This window comes from Microtus oregoni, unplaced genomic scaffold, assembly GCF_018167655.1.
Source record: "Microtus oregoni isolate MIOR12 unplaced genomic scaffold, Mior012 000035F_ref0000213, whole genome shotgun sequence".
In the NCBI taxonomy this organism is placed as follows: Eukaryota; Metazoa; Chordata; class Mammalia; order Rodentia; family Cricetidae; genus Microtus; species Microtus oregoni.
In genome coordinates this window covers 6,300,944-6,314,106 of record NW_024543094.1, presented here as the reverse complement: position 1 = coordinate 6,314,106, position 13,163 = coordinate 6,300,944, and the positions used below count along the sequence as shown (strand labels likewise).

Here is a 13,163-nt window from a genome sequence, read left to right as displayed (position 1 = left end):
TCATTCTAAAGCTTCAAACGCTCATGTTCTGGCTAGTTTTATGTCATCTCGACACAAGCTCAAGTTATATGACTGGAGGGAACTTCTGTTGAGGAAATGTCTTCATAAGATCTGACTATCCAGCATTTTCTTAATTAGTGATTTACGGGGAAGTCCCAGTCCCTTGTGGGGGCTATCATCACTGGGTTGACGGTCCTGGGTTCTATAAGAAAGTTGGGTAGTGGGGGCACATGGTTTTATTTCCAACGCTCAAGAGACAGAATTAGGAGGATTTCTGAGTTCAAGGCCAGCCTGGTCTACAGAGTGAATACCAGGATAGTTCTTTCTTGAAAACCGCACACACACTCACACACACACACACACACACACCACCACCACCACCACCACCACCACCACACAAAAGAAAAGAGAAGAGAAAGGAAGGGAAGGGAAGGGAAGGGAAGGGAAGGGAAGGGAAGGGAAGGGAAGGGGAAAGGGAAAGGGAAAGGGAAAGGGAAAGGAAAAGGAAAAGGAAAAGGAAAAGGAAAGGAAAGTAGGCTGAGCAAGCCACGAGCAAGCCAGTAAGCAGCATCCCTCCATGGCCTCTGCATCAGCTCTGGCCTCCAGGTTCCTGCCCTGTCTGGGTTCCTGTCCTGACTTTCTTCAATGATGAACAGTGCTCAGGAAGTGTAAGTCAAATAAACCTTCTCTCCCCCACCAACTTGGTTTTTGGTCACGGAGTTTCATCACTGCAATAGAAAACCCAGCTAAGAAAACCCAGAGGTATGAAAGTCAACTTCTTTTGCACTTGCAGTATTCCTCGGTGAGGGAAATCAGTGAGCTAGCGAGGTCAGACATGCGTCCCTGTCCCCACCCCACCTGGAGAGCAGAAGAGTCACTCACACAGCAGACAAGGAGCTGTCTTTCTTGGGTTTCTTCTTCTCTCTCGCATCACTGAAATCCAGGGCAGCTTTATCCATGCCCAGTAACTCACTGATTCTGTCTCGCCCATAGAACTCTCCATACTTATCCATCACCTGCGCTCAAGAGAGAAGTATGTTATTGACCTTAACCATTAACTACACCCCTTACACGTGTATACAACAGTAGCAATTTTTTTCTCACCACATATTTTGCTAGATTTTAAAGAAAACTTAGCCATCTAATTTACAGTTCATCTTCTGATGCCATGCCGTTGACATTTGTAAATAAGTCTATAGGATTTTGAATAACTCATCTCTGAGTAATGAGATCTCTCCTTCTAGTAAGGGAGGCACAGGGAAGAATGTTCTGCAGTGGAAGAGTGGGATGGTGGGAGAGGCAGGAGGAAAGTGACCTTTAGTCTTTCACCAGGAATTTTGTCAGATTACTTGTGACTGTCACAATACGTAAGCTTTGTCCTCTATCTCATGTGAGGTACCAGCTGTGTATTAATAATAGCATTCCATAAGTATAAAACTGGGGAGATGGAAGTCAGAGAAGGGCCATGTAAAAAGCCAGGTATAGTAGCATGTGCCTGTGATCACAGCACTGGGAAGGCAGAGACAGGTGGGACCATGAGGCTCACTGGTCAGCCAGTCTAGCCTAACTGGGAAGTCTCAGGACCTAAGGAGAGACCATGTCTCAAAATAAGGTGGGAAGTTCCTGAGGAGCAATAGCCAAGGTGGACCTTGGCTTCTACACCCATGTACACACCTGTGCACACATTCTCTCTCATACAAACATCTGTGTACCCAAACACACATAAGCATGTATACACATACACACATATGCACACACACACACAAAGACATAAAGGAAGGATGAAAGAAAGCTTGTTGCTTGGACGTGGTTTGCAGCTCAGCAGAAATCCCAGCAGGTCCAACTCTGTGACGTGCTGCTCTCACCATTAAGTTCAAGTACCCATGTGTAATGGTTTTACAGAATAGCCAAAATGGAATAAATATGGAAATCAGGGGGAAAAAAAGCAGAATAGGTCATTAATAGGAGGAAGAGGGAACAGGGGAAGGCAAGCAAAGGATGAGGCACCCAAGAGAAGACAGAGGGAACCCGGACAGAATCGCTTTAAAGAACTAGAACAGGTCTCTCCAAATGCACAAAACAGGTAAAGTAAAAGAAAGTCTTGAAGAAAAGTAGTAGTTAAAATGACTACAGCCGCCAGGCAGTGGTGGCGCACGCCTTTAATCCCAGCACTTGGGAGGCAGAGGCAGGCAAATCTCTGTGAGTTCGAGGCCAGGCTGGTCTACAAGAGCTAGTTCCAGGACTGCAGAGAAACCCTGTCTCGAAAAACAAAACAAAACAACAACAACAAAATGACTACAGCACAAACTTTTCAGGCTGACTAAACCAATCTGCTGTGTGGTGTTTCTCAATGCTGAAGATGGCCTGGCTGGCCTGTATGGAATTTCTACAAAGAACCTCACTCTTCTCCCTAAAGGACACAGCCACTGGTACTGCAATGGAAAAGCCAGAAATGAGTTGATATGTCTTTCTTTCCCTACTTTCGTGTGTGTGTGTGTGTGTGTGTGTGTGTGTGTATGTGCATGCATGCCTCTGTGTGTGTGTATGTGTGCGTGTGTGTGCATGCATGCCTCTGTGTGTGTGTGTACGCACGGATGTGTGTGTGCATGCCTGTGAGGATGAACACACATCTCTGAGTGTGTGTAGAGGACAGAGATCAGTGTCAGTTGGTGTCTTTAGTCCTTCTCCAGAGTATTATTTGAAACAGGAACTCTCACTAAACCTGGAACTCAGCATTTCAGCGAGGCCAGCTGGTTAGTGAATCCTCCAGACCTCTGCTCTGCATCTCCCTGGTGCTTGGATCCCAGGCATGCACTGCTCCAGCCTGTATGGAGGCCAGGGATGCACACCCATGACCTCACATCACACAGCAGACATTTCCCAACTGTACCATCTCCCTAGTCCTGATCTTGCTATTTTTTTGACATAGATATATTGCTTACTCCAGAAATACTTTTCATTTAATATTTTAGAAACACTCTCATTATTATAGCAAAAACTTCATAGACATAAAATATTCAAAATGTCCATTTAAAATTATTTTAAAATAATCTTTTAAAATGTTGGCCTAATTTAGATATGCATATATGCATTAGTGTAATAAACTCAAAGTGCCAGTTCACAAGGCCACAAAAATGCGCGAAGGTACACATAACAATCAGCAAATGTAGATTCTTTCCACCAGGAAGCATGGACATACATGTGTACAACCACACAAACACTACACACACCACACACATACACACACACTGCACCTAATGATACAGTGAACTACATGCAAGTTCTTAATGGATGCTCCATCTCTGTATAAGGTGGGAAGAAAAAATTTCAGCGTCTCCTTGACAACCACCTTTGGAACAGTACTGAATTGATAAAGACACAAAAGATCTCTTCACATTACAGGTGTGCCTGTGCCAGTGCACACCAAGTTGGCTTTCACCATGAAACATGAATCAGCAAGGACCTGGGAGTGGTGGGTCATGCCCAATACCTCAGTATTCTCCAGAAACTGAGGGAAAAAGATTGCAGTGAGTTTGAAGTCAGTGTGGGCTACTTGGTTAGTTCCAGGCTAGCCTGGGCTACAGTTTTAGACCTTGTCTTAAAATTCCAAAAAGAAAAGAAAGAGGAAGAGAAGGAGGGGAAAGAGGAGGAGGAGAAAGAAGAAGAGAAGGAAGAGGAGGAGGAGGAGGAGGAGGAGGAGGAGGAGGAGGAAGAGGAAAATGGGGAGGAGGAGAAGGAGGAGGAGAAGGAGGAGGAGAAGGAGGAGGAGGAGGAGAAGGAGCAGGAGAAGGAGGAGGAGAAGGAGGAGGAGAAGGAGGAGGAGAAGAAAAGCAAGAAAGTAAAAAGGAGTAATTCCTGAATAGTAGCCCTCAGCACACAAACACTGTTACACATGATGTTTCAACTAAAACGTGTGGATCCTGGGTGGTAGGAAAAGCAGGGAGAACCCTGTGTCTATAAGCAGAGGGTCTCGGCAGCGAAGCTTAGCCAGCAGCCAGCAGCATGGTAAAAGCAAGGCCAGAATCATCTCTACCACCCTCCCTCACAATTGAGTCAGATTTGTTTTTTAATTCTTAGTTAAGGGAGCCACTTTAGGGTGCGCAAGAGATTTGACCCTAGAGAGGCTCCCAAGTGCCCAAGATGAGGTTCCCAGTTAGTTCCTTGGGCAGCTGAGGATTGGGAACCTGAAATGACCCTAGCCTAGAGCAATACTGACAAATATCTTGCATATCATCATAGAACCTTCATCTGGTGATGGATGGAGATAGAGACAGAGACCCACACATGAGCACTGGACTGAACTCCCAAGGTCCCAATGAGGAGCAGGAGGGAGAACATGAGCAAAGAAGTCGGGACCACGAGGCGTGCACCCACCCACTGAGACAGTGGAGCTGATCTACGGGGAGCTCACCAAGGCCAGCTGGACTGTGACTGAAAAAGCAAGGGATAAAACTGGACTCTCTGAGCATGGCGAACAATGAGGGCTGATGAGACGCCAAGGACAATGGCACGGGGTTTTGATCCTACTTAATGTGCTGGCTTTGTGGAAGCCTAGCCAGTTTGGATGTTCACCTTCCTAGATATGGACGGAGGGGGGAGGACCTAGGACTTACCACAGGGCAGGGAACCCGGACTGCTCTGTGGACTGGAGAGGGAGGGGGAGAGGAGTGGGGGGAGGGGGAGAAGGGTGGGAGGAGGGGGAGAAGGGTGGGAGGAGGGGGAGGGAAATGGGAGGCTGGGAGGAGGTGGAAACTTGTTTTTTGTTTATGGTTTTTTTTTCTTCTTTTCTTAATAATAATAATAAAAAAAGATGATATAAAGAAAAAGAGCCCAAGCCAACTTGGGCAAGGCAGACAATATCAAAGCCCACAGGTTCTTGTTACTGAGCATACGTCGCTGGTCCCTAAGGCATGGTGGGTAGTGAGGTCTGTTTATTTAGGGACAGCAGAGTATGAAGGTCGTAGCTGCTCTTTTGAAGATGCCTATTCAGTTCCCTTGGCACTGTGTAATAACAACGGCAGGCAGCCAGAACACACCTCACATCCCACTCCTCATCGGAACCACACCCCAGTCACCCAAGTGCATTGTAAGGAAAACACTGGGAGTTTCCTCCCCCTCAGAAACGTTACCTTTCTTTTAACAAATTTATCCCAGTAGTTGTTGGGAAATGACCTAAAAGACACAAAAGCAGAGACGCTGGAGGAACAGTACTTTTAAATGATAAAAACATAATTTGAAATAAAACACTGAAAATAATATGCACGCAGCTGTCGTGCTGTCTCCCTAGAAGTACAGTGAGTCACATCACCTCTCGGTTCAGAATTTGTCTATATCATAAGTGTATTAAACATCATGTAAGTAATGTCATATAAACATACCAATGGTAAATCGCATTAAAATAATAAGGATGATATCTTAATATAACCATATTTATTATCAAGTTGCATATTAATTTATCATTTTTTATGAGTGCTATATATACATGTATATATATGTATGTATGTGTATATATATATATGTATATTTCTTGTCAGTTTAAAAATTAAATGCTCTAGAAACTATGGCTTTGGTGGTGGTTGAGGGGTAAAACAATAGTCTACCATGGCCAAGGCCCTGAGTTCAAGTTCTCCTACTGCAAAAAGACAAAACAAAACAAAAAAACAAACCAAACTAGTAGATTAGAAACCTGTCACTGTTTTGCTCTAAAGCTAGCATCTTATTCCCCAGTGGAAAACTCAGAACTACCAGAAGTAACTTTTAAGAATCTGCAGTTCCAGGGCTGGGGACATGGCTCAGCAACAGAACACTCACAGAGCCAGGGTGAGGCCTTGGATTCAATCCTCCTCACCACATAAAAAAAATTAAAAATAATAAACAAACTCAGTCATGGTATAATATCTGACTCTTATGATGTATAAATACTCAAAGATATACCATCAATAACTGTTTTGTAGAAGTTATAGGTTGGGATGGACGTATGTGTAACACAGTAGCTGGTTGGCTAGTTGGTCTGTTTTTATCTTACCACACAAGCTAAGTAATTACTGGATTAGTTTTTTTTTTTTCTTAAGTGTTTTTTTTTTCTCCTTTTTTTTTTTTTTACATCACATTGTAAAATTTTCTAGGTTCGTGTGAGGCTGGTTGGTGGTGCTCTCTGCAAGCTTAGACACATTAGCAGTATGAATTAGTATTTTTCCCTTCAACACTACAGCCCTTCCCTTAATGAATAATTTCTAGCTCCTCCGTATCTGGATGAGATGCATCTGCAATGCGGGCTGTGAACCTGATGCTGCGCCCCTCCCTGAGCCCTGGGTAATGGCTGTGCATTCCCATCAGCACTGTGTAAATGGCCTCAAAGTGCTTTTTGATTAAGAGACTCAGACCAGAGGGCAGAAATTGCAGGCATCCATTAGCTTCGGACAGTTCTTAGTCTTTTGATTTTCGTGGCTGAATATATGACTGTTACTACTCACTTGAGCTAAACTTTTAACAAATCTTCCGAAACTCTAGCAAGGAAATCTCTTTTAACATCTTGAAATTCCTGAGCCCAGAACTGCCTCTCGTAATCCCTCACTCACTGTGTGTTGATCACGAGTCTGTCCCACTGGCCTTTAATATCATCTTCCGATGGCTGCTCTGTAATGTAAAGCCCGTCAAACTCCAATTTACGTGCCACTTCCTTCTCCCGCTTAAAAATGACCAAGGGGACCTGCAGATGGGAACAAACACAGCGACACTGGCTTAGCTGGGCTGGCGTCTCCCACAGCCACAGCTTTTGAGAAGAACTATTTCTCCATTTCCTTGCATGGAGGAAAAAAAAAATGAGTGAAAATGAATCAAGTACATTCAGGCAGAAAGAAGTATCTAGAGGGTTTTGGGAAAACAGCATACAGGTGCATGTGTTTTTAAAAAAATGTCAATAGATAATAACAATAACATTTGCCATTCTAGTGACAAATTGGGATGCTATAACATTCCAGTGACAGCATTCTAGACACTAAAGAGAGACAGGTGATTACAAAATATTCAATATGTATTTAAATACATATTACTTTAAAGCATCAATAAAAACAGGTGTGAAAAAAATCCTAACAGTTTTACTAATGTCCCTGAAAGCATGTATTTTAATATCTTTAATAACTATGTGCAACATATTCATAGGATACAGAGGTAGATTCACGTTTCAACATTGGCAAAAATCTTGGCGAGTGTAGCAATGCCTCTGCCATTGGCTGATGATTCCCTTTTGCACAGACAGAGTCTACGCAAGCACGGATGGGAGGTAGAGATGCTGAGGAAGTATCCAGGAATGCTTACCCCCATGAGAAAAGGGGGACAAGAGGTAGAAAACAATCCCTACGGAAACATCTCACATTCCTGTCTTTTTTTTTATTTTTTTTAAATTTATTTATTTATTAAGGATTTCTGCCTCGTCCCCACAACCGCTTCCCATTTCCCTCCCCCTCCCCCGATCAAGTCCCCCCCCCCCCATCTGCTCGAAGAGCAATCAGGGTTCCCTGACCTGTGGGAAGCCCAAGGACTGCCCACCTCTATCCAGGTCTCGAAAGGTGAGCATTCAAACTGCCTAGGCTCCCACAAAGCCAGTACGTGCAGTAGGATCAAAAACCCACTGCAATTGTTCTTGAATTCTCAGTATTCCTCATTGTCCGCTATGTTCAGCTAGTCCGGATTTATCCCATGCTTTTTCAGACCTAGGCCAGCTGGCCTTGGTGAGATCCCAATAGAACATCCCCATTGTCTTAGTGTGTGGGTGCACCCCTCGTGGTCCTGAGTTCCTTGCTCGTGCTCCGTCTCCTTCTGCTCCTGATTTGGACCTTGAGATTTCTGTCCGGTGCTCCCGTGGGGGTCTCTGTCTCCTTTCATCGCCTGATGAAGGTTAATATTCCTGAGGATGCCTATGTGTTTGTCTTTGGATTCACCTTATTTAGCTTCTCTAGGAACATGAATTATAGGCTCAATGTCCTTTATTTATGGCTAGAAACCAAATATGAGTGAGTACATCCCATGTTCCTCTTTTTGGGTCTGGCTTACCTCACTCAGGATAGTGTTTTCTATTTCCATCCATTTGTATGCAAAATTCAAGAAGTCCTTGTTTTTTACTGCTGAGTAATACTCTAATATGTATATATTCCATACTTTCTTCATCCATTCTTCCGTTGAAGGGCATCTAGGTTGTTTCTAGGTTCTGGCTGTTACAAACAATGCTGCCATGAACATAGTTGAGCATATACTTTTGTTGTATGATAGGGCCTCTCTTGGGTATATTCCCAAGAGTGGTATTGCTGGATCCAGGGGTAGGTTGATCCCGAATTTCCTGAGAAACCGATACACTGCTTTCCAGAGTGGTTGCACAAGTTTGCATTCCCACCAGCAATGGGTGAGTGTACCCCTTTCTCCACAACCTCTCCAGCAAAGGCTATCATTGGTGTTTTTTATTTTAGCCATTCTGACAGGTGTAAGGTGGTATCTTAAAGTTGTCTTGATTTGCATTTCCCTGATCGCTAAGGAAGTTGAGCATGACCTTAAGTGTCTTTTGGCCATTTGAAGTTCTGTTGAGAATTCTCTGTTCAGATCAGTGCCCCATTTTATAATTGGGTTGATTAGCCTTTTACGGTCTAGTTTCTTGAGTTCTTTATATATTTTGGAGATCAAACCTTTGTCAGTTGCAGGGTTGGTGAAGATCTTCTCCCAGTCAGTGGGTTGTCTTTTTGTCTTAGTGACAGTGTCCTTTGCTTTACAGAAGCTTCTCAGCCTCAGGAAGTCCCATTTATTCAATGATGCCCTTAGTGTCTGTGCTGCTGGGGTTATACATAGGAAGTGGTCTCCTGTGCCCATGTGCTGTAGAGTACTTCCCACTTTCTCTTCTATCAGGTTCAGTGTGTTCGGACTGATATTGAGGTCTTTAATCCATTTGGATTTGAGTTTTGTGCATGGTGATAGATATGGATCTATTTTCATTCTTCTACAGATTGACGTCTTTTATCCCAAGCCCTAGCTTTTCAAGTATCTTAGGAGGCTCCATAGCCAGAGGCAAAGGGCTGTGATTAAATATATGTAAACATACTTGCACAGGCAAGGATATTCACAAGCACCCAGAGAGACGATATTACCATGATTTCTATTCACCAACACTTACTGTCACCCCAGCAGGGACATGGGGATAAAGGCAACTTATTTTCTATGAGTCTTCTGTCATGGATGATGAAAGATACATACAGTCATGCCTCACAGATATTTAACTGTGAGAGACTGTGGGCAGTGGGGCTCACTTCTGTATGGTCAAGTTATACATGAAAATGTTGACTGTATGAATGATTATCAATAGGCAAAGGCATACTTGCAATCAATGACTGATCAATGGAAACTAGGAAAGGTTAGGCCCCTCCAGGCCTAGCTTCAGAGACAGAAGCCTATGACCACATTTTTCTGCCCTTAGACAGTCATTTCCCTCGACCCCAACCTGCTTCTTCCTTCTGTCCCAGAGGCATGGGGTCTTAGAGCATCTCAAACAGACAACATAAATTCCATCTCAGTGCTCACTTCCCCAGATGCCCAATCTACAGACATTCTACACACACAGGTACTTGGGGACTTACTTTCAGGCAGTAGTATCCAATGATGCAAAAGAAAGAGATGACAGTGTGCAAGATGGCTAGGATGCGCAGCGTGGGTTCCATGTAGCCACTGCTCTCCTCCAGGACATAGTGCACTGCTATGATTCTGTGTGGGCTGCTGTCCAGGCTGGTGGGAACTTTGGCAGTGTCACCGGAGCTTCGGGCAGGCAGCTCCTTTCCTTCAACCACAGACGAAGTGGAGACCTGATTCAAACCATTTGAGATACGGTCAGTTCACTGTGTGCCACAACACCACACAAGAAGGAAACAGAAACAACCTCTAGAGACAGGGGAATGTTAAGTTAGCGCATAAGGGTAGCATGGAAAGAATAACAGGAAAGAATAGATATCTTTACCAACAGCAAATACAAGGAACAAATATGCTTTTAAAATTCACGCTGGGGCTGAGAGAGAGATGGCTTGATAGGAAAAGCGCCTCCCCGCCCAGTTTGATGACCTGAGTCCAATCTCCAGGAATGACAGGACGGAAGGGGAAGACACTCTTGCTAGGTGTTCTTTGACCTTCACATACACACCACGACATACTTGTGCACACAAACGCAAAACAAATGCTGGTTTTGTGGTTTTTGTTTTTTGTGCTAATCTAACCAAAGTTATAAGGATTCCAATATGCAGGAAAACACTAGGTACGTTACTCCTCAGTTATCCAAATAATGTCATGTGAGGGAGGTTCTGTCACACCCAGCCATCATAACAAGTAAGATAGTCAGCTGAACCATCCTAGGAACACTGGGAGTGAACCTCTGTAACACAGAGCCCTCTTCAGTCACAGCCAGCTGAGGTTCCGCTTACTCTCCCAGAAGTGCATGCTCCCTGCTTCCCTGGGTTTCTGTGATGGAACGGGACTTTGGGCTCTCTCTTTTGTTAAGGTGCAATTTAGAATTGGTGTAAACTGGCTCCATCGCAGCTCCCAGGGGAATCTATCCATTGGTGTCATTGGACTTTTAGAACGGTCTTTAACCCCCCAGGGAAACACACACACACATACCTTGTAGAAGAGCAGGATGAAATTGATGGCGAAGGCGACAAATAAGGCCAGCATTCTCATGTTGTAAAAGTTGCGAGCAAAATAGTTCTGAAGGGAGAAAGAGTTATGAACAGGCCAGCTAGTAAGAGATAAGAAATTTGCAAACATTTTAAATAAAGAGCGGTTCATTTACTCCAAGCTACAGATTGGGCACATGCTGTGTCCTTGATATTAGAGATGGACAACAAAGGACAAAGTTTCTGCCAACAAGGAGGAGACAACTAATGATATAATAACCACACCCTCAGATACAAAGTATCATTCGAGAACTTCAAGTGACATCTTGATACACAGGTGAGGGCTTAGGGAGTTTGGTGGTGGTTTGGAAAGGTGGTTTGGAAAAGTTTACCTCCTATGGATAAGCTTGAGTACAGGCCTGGGGGCGGCAAGGGAGCTGGCTAAAAGAGCCATAGAGGGAAGGTACATTAGAGACATGAATGGTGAGGCCATGGCCCTGAATTAAGAGCAACGCTGTGGGTTAAGAGCATTTGCTGCTCTTGCAAATTGGTTCAGTTTCCAGCACCCACACTGCAGTTCATAACTATCTGTAACTCCAATTATGGGGGAATCTGATGCCCTCTTCTGGCCTCCACAGGTACTATATGCAAATGATTTACACACACACACACACACACACACACACCACATACTTGCACGCATGCATGCATGCACAAACAGAAAATACTTAAAAAATTTTTAAAAGCGTAATCGTGTGTGTGTGTGTGTGTGTGTGTGTGTGTGTGTGTGTGTGTGGCAATGTGCTTAAGCCCTAGAGAGAAGCAAGGAGAGGGAAGAAGGGGGCTTGGGCAGGTGAGCAGAGACTGAGATCTGAAGGCTTCTGATGGATATGTTAGTTGTTTGTTACGGTAAACTGATTCAATGACCCCTGAACTCATTCACATCCTCTAGGACCACACTGCAGGGATATGAAGTCTGTCCGAACATTTCCTGGATTTGGATGAACGGCCTAATCCCTCCAGGAGCACATCTTGTCTCTTCTGCAGTGTCAGCCTAACAACAGATCCAGCCTGCTACCTTTGCTGTGAGAAAATGTGAGGAAAGCCAGCCCCTCATTTTAACATGCTATGATAACTTTATAAGCTGTCACCATTAAAACTGACATTTCATTCTAGGGGGCTGGCATGCTGGTGGAGAACTAAAAGGAATAGGATGCACCCAGACGATGACTTAAAACTTCCTCTGTGGAGACAGCAGAAGCAACAGGGACTGGTTAGTAAGCATGGAAGCAAACAGATGTTGGCAGGGGGCTGGCCTCCATGGCAGCTGTGGACATGCAAAGAACTGGGTAGACCCTTGAGGGAACGTCGAAGGAAGAGCTGGAGCTGGGTTTTGGCTTTTTGTTGTTTGTTTGTTTGTTGTGGTTTTTTGCTACATTGAGTTACAGGTAAGAAAGGACTCAAATATGAGCAACTGAGTGAGTGTTTGGTATGGTATATTGATGGGAAGAAACCAAACAACTTGGCACACATAGATGTCAGGGAGAGGCCACAGTAAAAGTGACTATTGCTATTTATAACATAAAGTGAGCTTACGGGTAATAAAGCCTCTCATTAACCTCTCCATGAACATAGCCCTCTCTGATGGGCTCTTTGCCCTACAATGGATCTGGATTTACTGCTGCATCTAGTCAGACTAAGACTGAATAACACACTCTAACGGGGCCAGTTATACTGTCTCTCCTAGAAAGGAAAGCAGTGGGTCACAGAGACTGAATTATCGAACTGTAGTTATCGGATGGAGACAGTCACAAAGACACGGAGGGCTGGGGTCTGTAGAGGGTGCCACAGCCATGACCGGTTTTGTGTGTGCCAACTGGCAAGCATATGCCAAAGCTACGAAGAGAAACAGAAAAGTGGAAGAGTTACAGAGACAAGGAGCATAGGAACCCTGAGGCAGAGATGGAACCATTACCTCAGTTAATTTTCTTATGTAAGTGTAGAGAGACAGGCTCTTCAGGGTATGGGAGCATCTGCCCACCCTGCTACCTTGGCAACCACTGATGCATATCAAATTAACAATTACAGAGTGATCTCAGAAACCTTTATGTTCAGTGGACACTGTAGCAAACACTACAGAGAAAATACAAGACTTGGGGAATATTTCTATAAAAACCTATGAAGAACTATCTTCTTCCTCTCCATTTATTCATTTCTTTTACAAGTCTCTAAAGAATAATGTTGAATTATCATCACCAAAAATCTGATTCATTAAACTTATATTTGTTAAAAATTTATATTTTACTTATATGCCTATACATATAAGTAAAAGGTGTGATGATAAACTCATTTGGTTTTGGAGCTGGACTATAAATTGTGCAGAGCCAGAAGGCAGTGTTAGAAGGCCTTAAATACAGACCCAATGGGTTCTAAAGTATTTAAAGAATGTCAAGACAATGTAAACCTATATAGTGGCCTTAAGGATGTCAGACCATGTAAAGGTGTGTAGAGGTCATGGGGGGT

At 43.9% G+C, this 13,163-nt stretch overlaps 1 protein-coding gene across 8 annotated transcripts in view; it reads right to left on the bottom strand.

Annotated features, from left to right (window-relative positions):
- The window catches only part of Ryr2 (ryanodine receptor 2), a 570,252-nt gene that overhangs the window by 23,888 nt on the left and 533,201 nt on the right, over positions 1-13,163 (bottom strand). For all 8 annotated transcript variants that reach the window (XM_041630688.1, XM_041630687.1, XM_041630690.1 and 5 more), the window contains 5 exons: positions 10,645-10,731; positions 9,618-9,839; positions 6,579-6,709; positions 5,130-5,172; positions 883-1,016 (listed from right to left, as the gene is read on the bottom strand). In XM_041630688.1, coding sequence (XP_041486622.1) covers positions 883-1,016; positions 5,130-5,172; positions 6,579-6,709; positions 9,618-9,839; positions 10,645-10,731 — 617 coding nt within the window. The remainder of the gene's footprint in view (positions 1-882; positions 1,017-5,129; positions 5,173-6,578; positions 6,710-9,617; positions 9,840-10,644; positions 10,732-13,163) is intronic.